This window comes from Orussus abietinus, unplaced genomic scaffold, assembly GCF_000612105.2.
Source record: "Orussus abietinus isolate OABI.00-Male unplaced genomic scaffold, Oabi_2.0 scaffold7, whole genome shotgun sequence".
NCBI classification, from domain to species: Eukaryota; Metazoa; Arthropoda; class Insecta; order Hymenoptera; family Orussidae; genus Orussus; species Orussus abietinus.
The window spans coordinates 2,556,421-2,576,803 of NW_019394453.1; the positions used below are offsets into that span (position 1 = coordinate 2,556,421).

General features: G+C 47.5%; 1 protein-coding gene across 1 annotated transcript in view; it reads right to left on the reverse strand.

The window, feature by feature from the left end:
• The window catches only part of LOC105703980, an 85,855-nt gene that overhangs the window by 29,168 nt on the left and 36,304 nt on the right, over window positions 1-20,383 (reverse strand). Inside the window, exons 2-7 of the mRNA XM_023432438.1 lie at window positions 18,742-18,880; window positions 14,880-14,947; window positions 11,099-11,350; window positions 8,118-8,432; window positions 4,048-4,339; window positions 3,141-3,286 (exon numbers count right to left, since the gene is read on the reverse strand). Of these exons, the coding sequence (XP_023288206.1) occupies window positions 3,141-3,286; window positions 4,048-4,339; window positions 8,118-8,432; window positions 11,099-11,350; window positions 14,880-14,947; window positions 18,742-18,880 (1,212 nt within the window). The remainder of the gene's footprint in view (window positions 1-3,140; window positions 3,287-4,047; window positions 4,340-8,117; window positions 8,433-11,098; window positions 11,351-14,879; window positions 14,948-18,741; window positions 18,881-20,383) is intronic.

Genomic DNA, 20,383 nt, shown 5'->3' on the forward strand with positions numbered 1-20,383 from the left:
GGCGCCGGTTCTCGCGGTATTCACCGGCGAGGATGATCGATGGCCTCTCCGGCCAGTCCGTGGGGGGTCGAGGGTTCGATTCTCCTTCTCGGCTCGTTTTTTTCCCCACTTTTTTTTTCCTTTCCCCACCATTATTATGAATTTCTTGATGCGTTGGCAGACTCTCGTTGTCCGGGAGCGAGGGAAACCTCCTGGGGAAAGTCCCCGAGGAGCCCCTTTACAGGCCGATGCCCCGCTCGTGGAAGCGTTTAGGACGTCTAAATATCGGAGAGCAAAGTAGTACAATATTGGACTAGCAAACACGGGGGGACGTCGAGTGTACTTTGGCAAACACGACACAAAGCGCGGTTAGACTTCTGCCGGGATGTTATAATACTTGCGGTGGTTTGTAGTTCGCGACCGGCTTCTAATGCTTGCGTTGTCGACTGTTGTTACTGTCATCTTGTTGTTTGAGCGCATGTTCAACTCCAGGAGCTCCTACAGGGCGGCGATCAATTTTTCACAAATTCTGAACGTGACTTATTTTATACAATTTGTCTTCAACAGAGTCGTTGTTACGGAACGAAGGCCTTCTTTCGAAAGACTCGTAGCTTTCAGATTTAATTATTCGAACGAAACTAGGCGTCGATTCGCCATTACTCTCCGGTAAAAGTTGGACAAACCGATCGATCATTTTCGTCAGTGCGGGGTATTGCAGGGCCGTGTACTCCTGGAAGTACGTGTCGGTATTCTCGAGGGCGCAGCGCGGCGCTACCGGCAGTAAGGAGGATATACAGCCTCCAGCCTCGCGGTTATGCCGTCGCCCTAGTGGTAAAAATAATAGCGGTGCACATGAATGTTTAATGGCTACTCCGTTCCATACATTCCAGTTGTTTTACCGGCCCGACTTTATGGACCTTCCGGCACACTTTTCGAACGTAACGGGGCGCCCGGAGGAACTTTAAGGTGACAACTTCACAATGCCAGCCATCTACTGGAGCGGAGCCAGAAAAGCGTAGCAGTCGCGGCGACAAACTCCGTACTTTGAGGATTCTTCCGAAATTTTGCCCGAATTTCTCCGGGAGTTTTCACGATTTTTTCGAAATCCCCACACAGGGTAGACAACCCAGCCCGACTAGTAGTCCGAGGAAGGCAATTTCCGGAATCCCGAAATTTTTCAGGGTCCTTTTTATATTTTTTCCTCCTTCATCCCACCCTTTTATTCTCCGCGGCCGGTCGTAACTTCCGGGGCAAAAAGAGATATTTTAGTTAGGGTAAGCCTTCGGGCTCTGTTGGCGGTTCTTGCGAGGGCGAGGTTAAGGAGGATGTATACCGGGTGCCCACTTCCGGCGATAACTCACGAGTTCTCGCCGGCGGGATTTTGACAGATCGCGGGAACACGTGCTCGAGCACGTGCACGAGGCTCGCCGAGAAATGGCCCCCTGGATGCCGCATCCAGCATCCAGCTCCAGCCCCTCCAGGTGAGCATCGACTGGCTCCCGACGTTTCCGGCAAACTTTTCGTCCCCGCGATTTTGCTCTCGAGGCTCGTCTCGAGTTTCCGCCATCCCCTCTGCTTCTGGGAGGAGAGGAGTTTCTTGGACCAGCGGACGCAGCAGTTTTCCGCTCCCCGAATCGGAACCGCGCGAGGGCCCGACGCAAATCGAGTGGAAACGAACCCTGCGGTTCGCGGGGGGTCCACTACTCGAATTCTCAATGAAGCCGAGGAAGAGCCGGAAAAGCAGGAAGATGCGGACCCGTCGAAGAAGTCGGCGCTCCGCTGGGAGTAATATCGGTGTACTGGGGAAGTAAGTGGAGGTTACTTTTTTTGGCCGGACCAACCGAGTGGGACGAGGCAATAAGACATCGTTGGATTTTAAAATATTTCGCTTTTCGAGATTTCAAATGGATTTTAGAATTCGTATCGGTTACCTATGTTAATGGTGAGTGTAGGAGAAATCGATTCGGTAAAGTAATAAATGGCACACCTGGTATTACATCGTCGTACTGGGAGAATAAGTGGGGAATACTTTTTGGTCAGACTTTCTGAGTGAGTTCTGTGGTTAAACCTTAAAACGCTTCGATTTTCGAGGTTGGAAATAAACCCTGAAGTCCATCCTAACTACGTAGACCGTCACGTGAGTGTAGGAGAAATAGATCCGGCGAGGATGTCGATCTTCCTCTGGGAACCACATTGGCGTTCGGGGACAATAAGTGGTAGTTCCTTTTTTGGTCAGACCATCTAAGTGGTTTTGGCGGTTAAACCCCAAAATGTTCGTTTTCGGTGATCGGAAATAAACTCCGGAGTTCATGTCGGTTAACTACGTAAATAGAGTCGTGCCCGTATAGGATAAATCGACCTGAGAAAAAAGTCCCTGAGATTCTAGGAGCAAAATAGGAATCCATTCGGTAATTTTGCAAGTTAGTTTTTCTAAAGAGATCCCTGGTTACATCTAAGATTGGATTTAATTGAAAAAATGTTTGTCGTTCGTGCGATTATTCCTGCAGTAAGAGCGAAACTTTATCAGCAATGCTGTCCTTTGCTTGAAGTGAAAATATTTTCTATTCCCAGCGCCGATCATTCTGGGTTATAAATATAGGAAAACTCTATAATCTGAAAGAGAATTTTAATTTATGCTCAGATCAGGACCCAAGGGCGCGGAACCTTTCTCGCGGCCATAAATCGGCCACTTAATAGCGTTTGACGTGATCGAGTTTGCCTTTCGAAGTTAATTATTGAGCCACTTGGTCTCCTCGCAAAGTTTCTCATCCCGGTAGCTGGGGATCCCCTTTAAGAGCGCGGAAAGGATCGACGGATCACCCCTAGACGCGATCGCTACCCCATCCCCAGAGCTGATTAGGCAGAAGGGGTTAAAACTGTCCAAACTGAAGCGTATCTTCCTCCCCGATTCTCATCCCAGCTGATTGCGGAATTATCGCGACAATGGAAGACAAAGTGCGGGATAAAATGGCGCGCCCCGAAGAGTGTCGGTTCCCAGAGCTCTTAGATCGGCATTAAATGCACGAATAAATAATTGAATCTCCGATGATTTCCACGGGCGGAAATGATCGATCGAGAGGATCCGACCCAGTAAGAGATGAAATCGGACGGAATGCGGAACGCCGGCGGATTTATGTAGATTAATGGAGCGTGGTACTCACTGACGAGGGTGAGGAAAGGGATGCTGTGCGACGTGTAGTGCGGCGAGCTGCACGCCTCTTCCGGTCTGGAGACTGCACTTCCGGTCTGCACTTCTATCACGTGGCCGTCCCTCCGGTAAAACGTCATGCACATGAAACCGCTGCGGCTGGAAAAGGAGGGGAAAGATCGACTTTTATCTCGCACTTCGGCCGGATAGTAAAGGGGACCGAAGATAGGCGCGCTCGATGACACCCTCCGATGATGTCCTCCGATTTGACGAGGGTATAATCCACGAGCGACGCTGGAGGAGGCATTTTAATCGGAAATAAAAAATGGATCGAACCGGGGGGGACATTTAATCCTCGGGTGGCCATGGAAGGATTAGATACCTACATTCGCAGCGCCAGTAAAAAATCTTGCTGCAGAGACGTACCCAAGTCCAGGTTATAATTCTAACTGCATGGCTTTGTTGGAGTAATTCGTTATGCTTTAGGTTAAGTCCCGCGAGAAATTATAAATTCAGGAAGAGCGTTTGAAAAAGACTACCGCAAGGAATGGCAAGGACGTCGAGATTGCCCCATAAAGACCTCCGTCACAGGCGCCGCCATAAGGACCGGAAGATAGGGGGAAGTTAAAGCCTCAATTTTTCACAGAGAGGGGAAGATCTCCGCCCGAAAAGTGACACATTGAACCGGCACTCCAGGAGGAATGAAATTCTGGGCACATCCCACCTGTCAAATAAGTCTCCCCTGACGCCAAGGGGAATCCTAAACTTTGGCTGCTGATCAGCTCCTAAATCCTGCATCCGGAATCTCTCCGCTCGACGTCGCCCCCTGCAATCCTTCTCGGTCGCGAAGATTCGCGGAATTTATAGGCCGAGGGCCAAACGTCATGGAAAAATTGACGGAAATGGAAATCCGGCCTTACCATCCGACCGTGAAGTGGGCGACGAGCGTCGCCATCGTCTGCGCAGGGTTTGACTGTTTCACGCTGTTGCAGAGGATCTTGACGTCCTGCTCCTGCTGTTCCGGTAGGTCCGGGAACTCGGCCTGGCCCACGTCGATCCTCGAATTCGTCGCGTTGGGTCTGCTGATGTGTAAGGACGCGTTTCTGGGGTGGAAGGTGTACGACCTGGCCAGGTCCAACGTGTGCCAGGTGAGACCTCCGCTGGAGTGTCCTGTCAACCAGCTGGGGAAACGGCACTTCCCTGGCGAGGACACTGAAAATGACGAATATGAAATTGAGCACTATGCATCGTATCAACCTGGAAACAAAATGACACTCTACGTGCACTCCGTACCAGTTATAAAAGATAGTACGGTTTTATACCACTTTTTTGGACAGTTCATTCAGACAGGGTATTCATCTTTTTCAGCATTTCATGTATAGATGTATGAAATTGTATAAGTGTACATGAACCTTCCTATAAAATTTCGGAAAATCGTAACATACATATGAAACCCACAGGAAATCAAATGAAACGGCGTACAAAGTCAATTTTATAAGTTTCCTTGAAAGTCCTTCTCAGGTGGCATCCACCCCCGCTACTCCAACCACCCGTACCCCCCAAATACCAAGAAACGGCGCATAACCCCATAGGACACCCGAGTCGTTCGGGGCCCATGACGGAATCTCGTCATGAAGTGGTCTCGATACCGGAAGTGGGTATTCTCCGTTGTCCAGGAGTCGATAAAATCCAGGCGAGGGATGCAGGGAAAATTTAAGGCTGATTCCGCCACCCCCTGCTTCTCAGCACCCTTCAACCCTTCCCTCCTCGTCGCTTCTTCCGGGTCCCCGTAAGGGCGTAAAACCCTGGCCACTTCGTGTCAACAAACGATGCAGCTTTGCGGGTTTATGGGGCATGAAAGCGCGGCATCGCGCCCCCGTCCTAGGGGAAAGAATGGAAATAATTCAGAGGGCCGCTCGATAAGTCCGCCATGGGCGTCGGCGCGCGATACAAATTCTTCCCTCGTAAAAATAGTACGGCTCTCGTAAGGGCGCTAATTCGCGTTTTAACGTCGCGATAAAACTGCATCTGTCTCATACTTCGTGGCCCCTTCTTCGGGGTGTCTCCCCCCTTCTAAACGCCATGGGAGATTCGGGATCTTCAACGTGTCGCGAGGATTATCGCCGGGCCCTTTATGGGGTTATATAGAAATTCATCGACCCCCACATCCTCTGTCGAAAAGAGAGGAGAAAAAAAACGAACGACCGGAAACTGCCCCGAAGTAATTTTTTCTTCACGTCCAGAAGAAACTTCCTCCCCCTGAATTAATATAATTATCATTTTTTTCAAGGACGATAAGCGAGGGGAATTTATACAGTCCATAAAGAGGCCGTTTACGAGGCTAGGAAAAAGTTCAGCGCCGCGGTACCTGCTCTGTTAAAAAATATGTCGCCGTTTTATCACGTTTTTGTGTGGAGTCTTATTCAGACAGGGTGTACTAATTTCATACCATATTTCTTAAAAGTGTATCATACCTATGTTATACATTTCAGGTGTACACTGAGAAAAAAAGATATTTTTTTTCCCTGAAATTCATTCTTTGAACGGAGTTAATGAAATTGTGGCATGAAATCAAAGAAGTATAGAAATATAGTTTTCGCTAAAAAATGCCGAATGTTTACCTCTGATGCATCGCAGCGATCGAATACTTCGCGCCTTAAAATAATAATAAAAAAAACCGATAAATAAATCCATGCTAATTCACTTTTAGGACGTTAAATATTTAATCCTACTACAACCTCATGTACTAAAAGTGCATGAATTATATGGATATTTTTAACAGCGTATTTTCACGTCGCTATACAGCATCTTCGAGCAGTCGACGCGAATCAGAGAGAGTTTTGCCTTTTTCGCGCTTTCGTCGACGGGGCTCTGATAAGCCGTCTCGATATGTCGGCAATACCATTATCATTTAATCCTTCTGTCTCATTTAGTTCGTTTCTGCCTCGCGGTTGTATCGGTTCTCATAATGCATATGGCTCGAGGAATCGATCGAAGCCTGGCAGCGTGCAGAGAACAGAGGAAGAGAGAGACGGAGATAAGCATAGACGCGGGAGAGCGAGAGAGACGGAGACAGCGCACCGAGACCCGCGATCGGATTCTTCATCCGATTGGGAATTATTTCATGCATCGGAGATGTTGTCACTTTTATTTCATATTTCCCCCCTTTATTCCCCGCTCCTTCCCGTTTCCCCTCTCCGGTTGCGCCGCTCGTAAATTACGTGCGAATCTGCCTGGCGGCGTTTCCGCCGGATGTAGCGAATATACTCCGCGGTGGATATACCGTGGGCGATTCGAATATAGCTATTCCTATTGGAAATTATTTCGCGTCCCGTAGACGGTCTCATTGTTATGTATAGCTTCTTTATTGTCACTCCGCCCCAATGGCAGCCTCATCTCCGCGCGTCCCTTTTCGAGTTACGGGGAAAAAGGTAACTCCAGAGGAGATCATTAGGCGGCCTCCAAGTGCCGCCATCTTGGATGTGATATGCGTCGTCAAGAACGGCGACGCTATTAAAAGAAATACCGTAACATTTGCGCCGCAAATTTCATTTCCTGGCACAAATTACAGTACGCAAATGTATTAAATCCCAGCGGAAACATCCCGCGATTATAACTCGGTGTTATGGAATTACAAATTTATTTAGATGTCTGCAATAATTGCCACCAACGAACGCCACTTCCCGAATAAGCGGGAGCATTTTACCTCCCGTGGAATGGCTTTTTGAAAAATAATCCCAAGTCCATAACTAATTCAGGCCGCTCCGAAATCCACAATTTGCGTTTCTGAAGTCAGTGGAATTTCTCTCAAAGTCAGAAGTCACTCCCAAGAGTTGGCATTAAAAGATTCACGAGAAATCCGGCTTTCCAGCGAGGCCGGATTTTTTAGCAACGTGACAGTGAACACGAAAATGACTAAATTCGTAAAGGTACTTCCGACCTGGATATAGTCGTCCGCCTCTATTCCCCTTTTCCAGTTTCTAGGCGGACCACGTTTTCGTTTTTGGAACGCTCTCCCTGATTCTTCCGTATTATTTTTTTTTTATTTTCTAGGTTGGCCGCGGGCCGCGGGAGGTATCCTCGTCTCTCTCGCTCTTAGGGCGGCCCGCATAGCTCTCGCTCGCTCACTCCACTTACTCTTCCTCTTCGGGAATTCGACTTCGCGGTCTCAGCTCCGCGTGGGGGAGCCACGTCAGGGTCTTTTTCTGGTTACTTCGGCGGGAGCGCGTTTCGAGTGGTTATGAAGTTCGAGTCGAGTAATTTTCCCGGTGTATTGACTTTGGAAGAGTCCGGGCTAATTGAACAAACTTTAAAGCGCCGCCGTGGCGGAAACCAGTCAAAGGAGTCTACGAGCTTAATATTAATCCATTTTCTGCGCTGCTCGTGCGCACTCGTTAAATTTAACAGCTGCACGACGATTTTCCACCCCCTCCTTCCCCTCTCGATTATCAACTCGATTTTGAATACATGGACTTCCCTGCGATCGACTTCAACCCCTCGTTCCGCAACAACTAATCGGAGCTTTTCTACCCTGAGGGCTCATTGCTCGTTGCACCTGTGATTATCGAAGCGACTTGCACTTGACCCCATATAATGAACCCACTATCTATTAATCCCAAAATACATGCGTTATCGACAGCCTACCTATCTTTATCATCGGCAACAACTTGCCTTGGACATTTCTTACGCCGTTAAGAATATTGACAATATCTGTACATTATAAACACATAAGGTCTTAATAAGATTCTAACGTCTTAAAACTGAATGCACACCCTCGTTACGAATTCCTATGTTATAATGCATAATTTCATGACACGTTATCATTTTGTGAAATCGTGAGGGGTTATTAGTGCCTCATATCTGAAATACATGTTTCGAAGGTTAAAAAACTGTTGTAAAATTAAAATAATTTTTTTTTTAAGCAATGTAACTTATTATGATTTATTTATGTGGAGTATTTATGATATCTGGTAGATTGATTAGCACGTACCTTTCTTTAGGGTCATGGTTTTGGATCCCTCGTTAGGGCTGAAGAGGCCATTACAGGTGGCGTCGCCGCTCTGCGCCACCTTGTAGATTTCGGGGGCTCCTTCAGGAAGGGGTCCAATCGGAAGGGGCACATCGTGGTCCATCGAGTTGATGCCCAAACCAGGTCGGTTCAGGTTGCCGATGATCTGGCCGGCTCTCTCGTAGACGAAGCACCTGTACCTGTCCTCGTTGCTGGACGCGTGTCGGTGATGGAGTCGGCCGACCAAGTAACGACTGCTCCCTTCTTTCCAGGTTGCCAGGCACTCCAGCTCCTCGACTGGAAGACGAAACAAAGGTACTCTTAGAGCCGGCTTAGCCACTCTTCGGGAGTTCGAGAGATTCTCCAAGGAAGAGGCACCCCTAGGTCTTGAACTCCGCCTCGTTCCCGGGGCAATGAGTCTGGGAGCAAAGTTTCCCCGAAGGACTCCGACAATTATCCTCGACAGTATCCCCGTATCAGGGGAAACGCAACCGCCTCTTCGGGGTGCTCGCAGTAAGTGACATTTGTTGTTCGCCCGTGCATGTCACGGAGAAACTCTTTCTACAAAAGTTCTTCAGGGCGTTACGACTGATCAATTTTGTGGGGGACATTTTTTCATAAAGCTCATGGGGGAGGCAGAAATCGTCCCCATAAAAGGGGCCAATACCGTGGTCATCAACCGCGTTGCGAGAAAGCATTTTATTTTCTGAACTGTTATTAAAAGTAAATAATAATAAAAATGCTAGAGCTCATCCTTGTTAGTTGTCGGTAATTGTATAGATTTGGGATCCTATGAAGGCGATTGGCAATTAGATTTTCCCGTAAAGGATGTCGAAGGCCTCGAGATGAGGCGAACGTCTCGGTGTCTTTAGCAACCAGAGGGGGGAAAGTTACCAAGGAGCCCAACAATTATCCCGGACTATGGCGTAGGCCCCAAGGCTCGGGAAAGGACGCGTTATTTCAACCCCCTTCAAAGGGTTTTCATCCCTTTTTTTCTCCAGCAGACCCGTTAACCAGGAGGGACCGGAAATGTTCCCCGCTGCCCATCGGAGGAAATCCTGCTGGCTCGGTCCTATCTAAATCACATCAGGGAAAAAGTCCTAGGGGGCGAATGGGTTTCCCAGGGTTTTTAGCGTGCCACGTTCCCCCGGAAATTTGCGAAGAAAAAACGTGACCGTGGATCCAGCCAGGACGAGGCTCCTCCAGGGGGTAAAAAGAGACACCCGTCGGTTGGCCAGAGGAAAACGAGCCCGAGCCTTGAAGGTCGTAAACCACTTAGACGGGATCCCTGACGAGGTTAAACTCATTAATCTCGCGATTACAAGATCCCGCTACAAGCTCTCTTTTCCCCTTCGAAAAGCTCCCGAGGCTCCAAAGTCCCCAGGAAAAACGTTCAAGATCGCATCACCGTATACACCCAGATACCGGACCTGAAGAAACGACCTCCAAAGGTCTCCAGGACTATCCAATCCCGTGATACCCAGAAGAATCTTAAGCAGCCGGGATCCTCTATCCTTCCTAAATTTAATCACGCTCTGAATTTCACTTCATCTAACCGAAAACCCCCGAAATTCATCTTCTACCTTCAAACAGCCAAAACTTCCTCATAAGCAACCTGCCCTAGAGGACGAGGGTTCAATCCCCGCGGGGTCCAATTTTTTTTCTCTCTCATCCAATGCACTTTCTCTTTTTTTTTCAACGTAGTTCTCTGTTCACTATTATGTTAGTGACATAAATCGCGGATTAGGATTTTTTTCTCATGGATTCGACAATCTTTTCCTCCTCCAGGATTTCCTCGCGAAGTCGCGCTCTTCGCAGAATGCTTAGTTGAGTCGACGGGTGCCTCCAGCCCCATCACCCCCTTCACCCCCTTCCCATGGGGTTTATCGTGACGTTAAAGTATCGTTCCGGCGATTCGACGACATAACCTCAACCTCCGCGAGATAGCATGCCCGCGTTTATTCGCCGCCCGGGACGTCGACTAATGTCCAGGATCGATAAGGACGACGAGGCCGAGTCGTAACGAATGTACCTAATGCCTCCTCGAGTCGTTGCCTTGCTCAAGGTCGTCGATATTATCTACCGGGGCGAGATAAAGGAGAGACGAGTGGTCTCACCTTAACGCCGCGTTACGGGGTGCCCCCCGAGGGCGCTGCGATGTGACGACACTGCTTTACCGACTGATCCTGACAAATTGCAGTTCCCTACTAATAGCCTCCACCAGGCCCGATAATCGGCTCCGAGGACAGTCTAAACTTCCTCTAACATAGAAAATTCTTAACAAGGAGTTGTATTAAAAAATGGGCTAAGTAAAAAATAAAACTTCTCCTGTCACTCAAAACCAAAGAAATGGTCATAATTCCGAAGAAAGGATGTATCTCACTTTATCCGAGATTATTTCAGTCAAACAATTGTTCCTTGAATTAAAAAGAAAGATTTCTTTGCCTCAATGAGATTTCCTTTCGCGGTGTATGTTAAAGACGTATTTCTGAGCATAATTGTTATTTCTCGCTTGTATACGACTGGACAAAAATGAAAGTAAATAATAATTAGTTATGGATAAGAAAAAAGAAAAGTGAAATTAGTGTTTCACTTTTCGTCCTTCTCCCAGTTCTTAGCGCGGGAATTTATTTTGATGCGACGCAGGAAATACGTTTAAAGAATGTGACGATGGACGACGTCTTAGTGCATGGTAATGATTATTTAAAAATTATGCTGAGGTTTATGTCACCTGTGTGAGATCGTACTAAAATGGCCTTTCCACTCAGAGGCACTCGGCGACCACCTGCGAACCCGGGCGCCGCACGGTTGGAATTAATACATCAGCAGCGGTATTAATTAATATCTCGCGTGTGGGCCAGCCCACCTGGCGGGTTCTCACGTAATGGGCTTAATTGAAGTGGTCGGTCGAAGTGTCAAAGGACCGGGGGCGAAAACATTTCGGGTGAGAGACCGGGTCTTACCTGCGCTCTCCGAGGCGTGCACATCCGGACAGGCTTGGTACCGGAAGAGCAACCTGCTGTCGTCCGTACAGGTGTCTACGTTGCTCTGGGGGCTGGCACAGGTCCCGTGGCCGCGATTGTAGGAAAACGTCATGGGCCCGCGGAATGGACACGGCATCGCGATCCCTTCCTCCCGGAACATCGAGTAAAGTGGCGCATCTCCGGATATGTACGAGCACAATGGCGACAGGGACTTTATGTTGTAACAGAAGGCTGAAAAGGCGAGAGCAGGAAATTTAGTACGCCGATATTGCTAATCATGCATGCATACGATGAGAAAAATTCCCATGTAAATTTACATACTAGATCATTGGTTACTTTGATGCCAAAATTAATAACATTGAAATGACATTGTCTGGGTGATACCACATTTAGCATATAAATATACGCAAAGAATGAGTCGTAGGCGTACATTTGATATGTAAATATGACGTGTAATATACCATGTAAAATGTGCAATTGGTCTACATTGTATGTGTAAATTTGTGGTGTAATCTTCCATTAGGTGATAATATTGATAGGCCTCATATGTTAATTTGGACGTAAACTTATTAGAACATATTTAACATGACATCTCCGCTTATGCAAGAAATTTAATACGCCGATATTGCTAATCATGCATGCATACGATGAGAAAAATTCCCATGTAAATTTACATACTAGATCATTGGATACTTTGATGTCAAAACTTAATAACATTGATTAATAATTATTCACAATTCCTGATTAACCTCAATTTCAGACATTCTTTACCACCGTCGTACCATCAATTTCTGGCGATTTATTATATATTCATCATTGGAGTATGGAATTTCATGTCCAGTAATAATCGTGGTACGTCAGTCTTGGTATTTTAACAAGAAGTACAGCTTTCATTAAAATGGCCGGTCAAGAAATGAGTCGCCTACGATAGAAGCGGAAAAGCCACGTCGCCGGGAATTTAATATAAGAATTCTTTTTAAGGTTAAGGCATACTATTAATTTCTCGGGATGTATTCTTTACTTAGAATCAAAGTTTACAAAGTAGCCTCATTTCAATGGATTAGGTATTTCAAGAAGGAACAGAATCGTCACCAGAACAGCAGCCCCCCCCCCCCCCCCTCCGGGCGGAAAAGTCGCGTCGCCCGCGAATTCAATCTAATCCCCCGAGACAGAGGGCGGCAGCCCGAGGGTGGGTGGGAGAGAGAGAGAAAAAAAAAGGAAAAACGAAAAGGTCCAGAGCACGAAGGGCGGCCAAGTAGCGAGTCTGGGTGGAGGTACTTGGAAGGAGGACATCGCCCCCTGTCCTCTCGAACCGCCGGGCAATATCTCAGAGGCCGAAAAACCCGGGCGCAATTTCGAAACTATTAAATCCCGCGAAAAACCGCCGCGTTGTGTTTTTCCGCCCGGCTGGACGGCCGGCGGTGTCTGCGGTATGACACTATGCAGATTAAAACCCGATAAAAACCGGCGACTTTGACAAATCGCCGAAAAATGTCGACTCCCCTACCTCCCCCGTGGAGGGGCCGGAAGTAGGGTGGCTCCTCCGAGGCAACCCTTTGGGGGTTGCGACCACCGCCACCCTCGAGTCGGCCTCGACCCCCCCGGGGGGGAGGGGTTGATCGTTCGTGTACACTTTCCTTTCACGTGGACCGCCCCCGCGATGACTTCGCCCTTACTTTCGCCCTCGTAAACATTTTTTACCCTCCCCCAACCATGCCCCCCGCAGAGCCCTCGATCGCTCCCCTCTTTCCTTTAAACCCTCCGAGCCTTAGGAAGATTTACAATTAATATTCGCAGAGCTATTATAAAATTGAAATGGATTAACATTCGCACCGACAGAATCTTGCACGCCACTTGTTTAGGACTTTATGTTTTGGTTTCATTTGTTTTTTTTTTTTTCTTATGGCTATTTGGGTATCGGGGATCGCAATGTGGGCTTCATAAGTGCGGAAAAGAGTTTGAAGAGACCGAACGTTAATAACCAAAGAATTTAGTCATGTCGACTAATTATTTTCTTGTCCATGTAATAACCATATTCCACGACTGGCGCAAGGAACATTGTATTGAAATTTCTTTTCTGCGTGTAGGAATAATTAATCGGAAAGGATAAATATTTCATTTTTTTTTCCAACGCCTCACAACCTGTCGATTCGGAAATGAACGTCGGTATCAGGTGCATCTGCAGCCGCGTTCCATTAACGTCAAACTTCGTTGCAACAACGAATTCGTTATCCCCGGTACGATAAGCGCCCCGCGAAATTTACCCTAGCAGCGAGTCTCGTTGTTGTCGTTACTAAATATACAGCTAATATGAATATACGTATATATTTCGCCGTAGCAACGGCCTAATTAACTGTCCCAATATTAACGCTCGAAATTAGCCGACGCGTCGAGCGGAGGAACTTCTCTTCCGCGATCCGCCGTTAATCCTTTCCTCTTCCCTGAATTTTCCGAACCCTTCCTGGATACCTTAACGAATTAATTAAAAATCTTTCGTCGGCACCGAAATTCCCAAATTCCAGCTTCCATCTTCATTCGGATGGAATCATTCGTCGCTATTTTATTAGGGACGGACGTAATGTGTACGAGAGTGATGAGGACATTCAAGATGGCGGCGCTCAGGGGCGATCAAGATGGCGGCGCTCACCCGCACCTCGAAGTACGTGGAGGGACGCCAGACACCTTCCACAGTGGAGGATCGTTTTCGCGGATCGCGGAAGAAAGTTCCTCTCTGAGCTTTGTTATTTCGGCCCTTAATTCGGGCGGAGGGCGCCATGGTTCGTTTGCCGCAACGACGTAATTACTCGACGCAGGGGCCGGGCGAAAAAGTTATTTCCCGGCCGCACATTCGGTAAATCCGGGCTGGATTCTTTCCCGAGATCGTCGGCAAACCCAACCGCGCATAGGTGGGCGAACTCGAGGGTGAAAACCGGGCTTTTTAGAGCCGTCGATTCGCGAGGAACCAACCGGCGCTAGGCGTCTCTATATACACATTATATATATATCTGTATATATATAAAACCACGAGCCCGTTTCTCAAGAATGTCGTCGCGACGCCGAAGCCACGTCGGGTTCTCCTCGAATTATTCGCGAGAAGGGGTGGATCTCTTATTCGGCCCTCGACCCTCGGTGGCGGTGCCAACCCCCACCGGAAACCCACTCCCCCCGCCCCCGTCGCCCCGAAACTAACCTAGAATAAATAATTTCCCGTCCTGATAGAAGTTAAAATAAAATCACTGCTTTATAAGGGACGCTTATAACTCTCATTAATTATAAATCTCTCAAAAGAAGGGAAAATCCTTTTATTTACATAATAGAGATAGTTCCCGCCGCCAGGAATTAATTGCCTTCCGTACCCTTCGTAAATCGAGGATTCGTCACTTCCGCGATATATACATATATTCATAGTTTAAAATAAGAATTTTGGTAAAAATATTCCTCGAGCGAGAACTGACCGTAATTCGGGATGATCGAATTAGTGAGTAATGAGTATCAGAGATCGATGGAACAAAATGTATGGAATAAACGTTTGGAGGTGTCCCGGGATTTTGGCCGAGAGAGGTATTCCCCTCTCTCTCCCTGGCGCGGGAAGTCCGATAGCGCCGTCTTTCTCTTTCTCACGCTCGCGCGACTCCCGGCGCCCGAACGATGAGGCTTCAATTAACGAACGACGTTCTAATTAATGGATTCGGGGGTGGCGCGGAGGACGGAAAATCGTCCTCGAGGGCCGGGCCTGTGTACGTATCGCTCGGGGACTTACTTTCTTTGTACTGCAGCACGTTGGAGTGTTTCTCGTGAATGACGACGCAACGGTAGCAGGGCTGCTTCCTGAAACAGAAGGAGAGCGGAGTTAGAGGGTGCGGCGCGAATCGTCTTCCGCGAGTCGATTCTCCTCGGCTCGCGCGAATTCAAGCTCCGAGTCTCAAGGATAATGAATTTCCAAGCGAGGACGATCTCTCGGCGCGGGTCCTCTGAAGTCGGCTGCAAAGCGACCCTCTTCCTCTAACCTTGCCGAGGATTGTCGTGCGTGCTTTCCTCGAGATGAATGCCGATTATTGGAGAAAGAAATTGGGAACCCGGGAAGGCGTTAAGGGGAGCTAAATGCTTAACCAATTCCCTTAGAATGGAAGCTTTATTAGCTGTTAAGTAGAAATTCCTCATTTGACGTAAAACATCACTCCGTTAAACTGACTTCGCCTTAAGAAGGACGACGAGTATGGATTGTTGAATGTGCAATTGATTTTCTTTCAGGGAAAACTTCAACGGCTGTTAATTGAAAATTCTAGGTTAACATGAAATATTCCTGCTTTGAAATTGATGTCGCTATCGGGAGGACAAGTAAGGATTGCTGAACATGGAATTAAGTTCTTCGAGGGAGAACCTCGTCGACTGTTAACAAATTCCCCTCCAACATGGAATATTACCACCTTAAATTTACTTAGCCTTAGAGAGGACGTCAGGAAGGATTGCAAAATATATAATTAATTCCTCCGACTGGGAAGCTCATTGGGCGTTAAGAAAAACTCCCTCCCGTGATATAAACTCCTTAATGTTATTCCGTCAAATTTCCTTCGCTCCGGGGAAACTGATTAAGGGAAAACGAGGTTCTGGATTAAGCATGTATGGGGCGTCTCATTAAATATTTCCATCAGTCGGGATTTATCCATTCGGAGCCCTATTTACAAGCCCGTTAACCCCGGGCCAAGTCGTTTCCCATTTAAATTCTTTTACTCGATTTGTATCCTGGCGATTTTCAGCCCCTTCCCCAGGCAGGGTGCACGAAGGAAGCAGGGGAGGTTCCGGTGCCTCGATATCCTTCGGGCTCGGCGAACAAGCGGTATCATTGACTCAAAGGTATTTACAAGTCCATTAACCTTCCCCCGGGATTTGAACCTTCCTTATTTTCGAGAGATTTACTCCCCTTAAGGAAGCTCGGAGTAGGTCTGGCCAGACTTTCTCTCGATGGAACAACGAGGCGGCGGAGCGAGGCGCACCCTCGGAAAATGGCGAAAAACCGTCTTTCCTTCCCATTATCAGACCGCCGCCGATTACCCGGATTCGCCGTTCCGCCATCTTGGTACTCACGGCCGCGAAATAAAATTCCCCGAGTGCTCCTCGTCGCTACTCGAGTTTTCGGCCTTTCAGCCAACCCGAGTAAACCGAGGTTAGACTCCAAAAATCGCTTTTTGGAAAAATCCGAGGGCCTGCCTGCCGGGGATCCTTACGTTGTCGAGAAGAGATTATTTTTCCCTTTCCTAAAATTCCCCAATTTTTCAATTTTTCTTATCCCTTTCTCCCCTCGATTTCTTCCTGCACTTTGAATTCCCCCTCTGGGCATATTTTACCATCTAATCCCATTTATTCCCTCCTTTTAACCTTAAACATTTCCATGTTGAAGGTTTATTTTACATCTTTCTATGATTCCTCTTTTCTTTTTTTGTCTACTCTTCAGGATCTTCCTATTGTAGGAATATATTATCCACGACATTCCTTTAATCTACCTGGGTTTCATTGCTGGGAATTTTTCATTTAGTAATTCCATTTCCACTTTCCACGTTATTCTGAATTTTTAGTTAGATATTTCCTCCTCATACTTTATTACTTTCCCCAGTTGGAAATCCCCGTTGGAAATTTTCCCTTTCTCGCGTCATCCTTTTTCCTTCTTTTTCTCAGGATCTTGCTTCTGGGAATTTTTCTGTTCCCTTCCTCCTCTCATTTTTTCCTCTTCCCTCAGAATTTTCCCGCTGGGAGTTTTCCTTGTCTCTGGTTCCTCGTTTTTCCTCTCCTTCTGAGAATTCTCCTCTTGGGGAGTTTTCTTTCGCAGGGTAGGCGCGAAAGGCGCCTCTCGAGGCGGGAATCAATTATCGAGATTAATCGAACCCCGGGATGTAAGGATGCCAGGAGGAAGGCACGAGCGTCCTCGAGGGCGTCGCCGGGCGTCGCGACGTCTGCCCATTCAGGGCGTGAATGAGAAAACGCCAGGGTGAGGAATCCTAGGAGTCGGCCGATTGCCGACGTGCACGAGGAATCCCAATGGCTGATCCTGGTTTTTCATCAGCCGACAGTCGCAGACTTTTGCTCCAGGCCGGAGCGAAAATGAGCGCCTTCCTCAGGGCGAGGCCTAAAAGCGAGCTGGGGGTGCAATCGGGACGCGACAAGGAAAAGTCATTAGGATTTTCATCGGAGAGGGGGTCTCGCTTCCTCCTTTGGTGGAAACCCTCCAAAATGACGGCCCCTTGCCAATTGTTTCCCCCGATGTCGGAAATTCTAACCCTTTGTGTCCGCGGAATTTCTCGCCATTCTCCGGCAGTGAAAGAACGAATTTCCCTAGCTAGCCGGAACTAGGACGTGATTAAAAATAAAAATGCATACGTGCACATGGATGATAACAAAAGGCGTCTGGGAGTTATACCGTGACTTCTTCGTGATGGGAACTGAAGGATCATAAGGACGAAAAAGTGGCGGGGAATCAAGCGCCGATTTAAAAGGATGCCTACCCGTTCTATACTCTTCGGATTATTAAAATTGACTAAAGGGTCGTCATTTGAATACGTGATTAAAAATCAATAAGTAGGGGTTTAAGTGCAGCTACAAGTCCGAGAGTAATATCGCGATTTGTCGTGATAGAAAGTGCAGAATCGTGGGGGAAAAAAAATGGTAAGAAATTAAGCGTCGATTTACCAGGATGCCAGCTCGTTGTGTACTCTTCGGATTATTAAAAGCCACCGAAGGAACACCGAGGGCAACATCTCACCCCCTCCTCGACCCGGTAATGGGAAATCTTGGGAAAACAGTCGCACTTAAAGAAAACAGCCGATCCATCCATGCAACTTGGGCCGCTTCTCGCTTGAGAAAATACGAGGGAGGCGCCCGCTAAGACGCGTCATAAAGGCAATATTTGCGTTTAGTACTTCCCGACTTCGAGACTCTTTGTCTTTTAGGAAGAATGAGCCCACCCAGGGTTCCGCTTTTAACAAACCCCGACTCGTCCCAAAGTCACTCGGAGCCCTCGAGCGGCACTTTCATTGAATTTTCGAGCCCTCCAGCAGTGAACGAGTGCGCGAACACTTGCGTGCCTACTTATATACGTGAACACGTATACACGGATACACGCACACGAGGGTCGTATAAATCTGGAGATGGAGATTCGCATCCGCGATCGGAGACAGAGGGGGGCGCACCGGTGCGCGAATCTGCGCCGTTTGAATTCGATTTCTTGTTAACGAGGGGGTTGATGGAACGAACGGCTCTCGAGGGCCAGGGGTGGTCTTCGGGTTCTGGACTCGATTTGCTCCCATCTGGCCAGAGGTCTTCTGATGCGGTACTGACCCCGGTCAAGCTCTGGCGGATGAAAAATAGGGGTGGAATTCCACTTCTTACGGGTGCTTTTCCAAATCTTATAATTAGGGGTGCAGCTTTACTTTTAATTTACATCACAGTGGTCTTCCGATCTGGTGCTGACCCTGGTCAATCTATGACGGGCGAAAAATGGGGGTGGAATTCCACTTTTTACGGGTGCATTTCCAAATCTTATGATTAGGGGTGCAACCCCCTCGAGTCGCGACTCGACTTCTTCGTCTCTGACTCGGCTTTTAAATTTTTAGGAACACGGAAATACTTACTCGTCCTCGATCAAGAACTTGTCGCCCTCGTTGAGTCTGCAACGGCCTTTGCTCGAGAGGGTGTTCCCGGATATAAGGATCGGCTGTGGCACCCCGCTTTGGAACCACGTGCCCTCCCAGCGGACCGGAAACGTGCACTCTGAAACAGACGATGTGGAAATCAATTCTTTATCGAGGAAGGACTCGCCTGGATGAAGGAGTAATTCGGAGTGCGAGACAGACAGCTCGTCCGGGGGTGAAGACGTCGATCGGCGAGACAAAGGGGAGCCGAGCCAAGGGAGAGATTTTCGACGCCCTCTCCACCTCGGCCCTTCGTTGTGTGTACACGCATAATGGTCGAATTTCGCACCGTCGATTGAATTTCCGGGGAAATTTCGCGCCACCTTGGCGGGTTTAACTCGGGCCTTCCCCTGGTTGACTACTACATCGAGCCAACCAAAGGAGGGAAATTATTCTATCAGTATTGGGGATGATTGCACGAATTCGAGCTGATAAGTCGCTAGCTTAGTAAAATAACGCGTAAAAAAGACTGCGGAAACCAAGCCTTACCCTTATTATTTATTCAATTGCATGTAATTCGTAGATTGTACATTCCTGAATTTTGTTGTGTATTTTGCGTTATGAATGATTAACAAGTATTAATTCCATATTCATATATGCGTAATATACAGAGATTTGGGAGACGACATGATTTCATTATGAGATTTTCGAATTGTAAGATGAATTTCATAGATTCGTAGATTTTTTCTGGGGAGCTTTTGTTCATTTATTTCCATTAGGTTAATTTCTGGCAGAGGATCCCAATTTTGCGGTGTATCGAGGGTCGAGTACTTTCATCCGCATTTTTCCGCTGTTGATGGCCAACAGAGGGTACCCTTTGACGCTTAAATTGTTTATGCCGGAGCGCGGATTATCAAAGTTAGGCAGAATAAATTTGCGGATTAATAGTTCGAAACTGCCGACCTGATAATATCGTGCTTTGTTAAAGTCTATCCGGAGCCCATCGCCCAGGGGCTGCGCCCCTGTTGCAGGGGTCGAAGTGGGGGCCTAACTCGTATAATTCCGCAGAAGTACGATTCAACTCCCACGCAGCAAACCTACCCCTTAATCCCTCGAAATCCTGGCGGAGTTTTGGAAAAATCCGCGGTACCCCAAAGCCCGGGTACGCCGAAAATTGGACGAAAATTGAGGGCGAATAATCGCTTCCGAGGAGGTCCAACGTGTGTGCTGGACCGCTCAGATCGCTTCCAGAATCCCAAAAACGGGGGAAAAATTATATCCACGTCCCCTACCCTCGCACATACTCCGTTAATACCAAAAAAACCCCTGTCCACCCTGCAACCCACGGAATAAATAATAAAACATTACCTCGCTCTTCAAAATCCAGAATTTAACTATTAAAATATTAATGTAAAAATATTTACATTACATTATCAGTGATCCCGAGTCATTAACGTGTCGGGAAAACATCGAATAGAGCATCTTGTTTGTCAACCCTTATTTTAACACCCTGTGTTTTACCGAAATAATTTTATCGCTCTTATACTCTGGCGCTGAGAAGTTTCACTCTTTCCAATTGTACGTGGGTGCTACGTATTTTTAATTTCTTTCATTTTATTTTATTTTTTTCGGTAGGAATCGA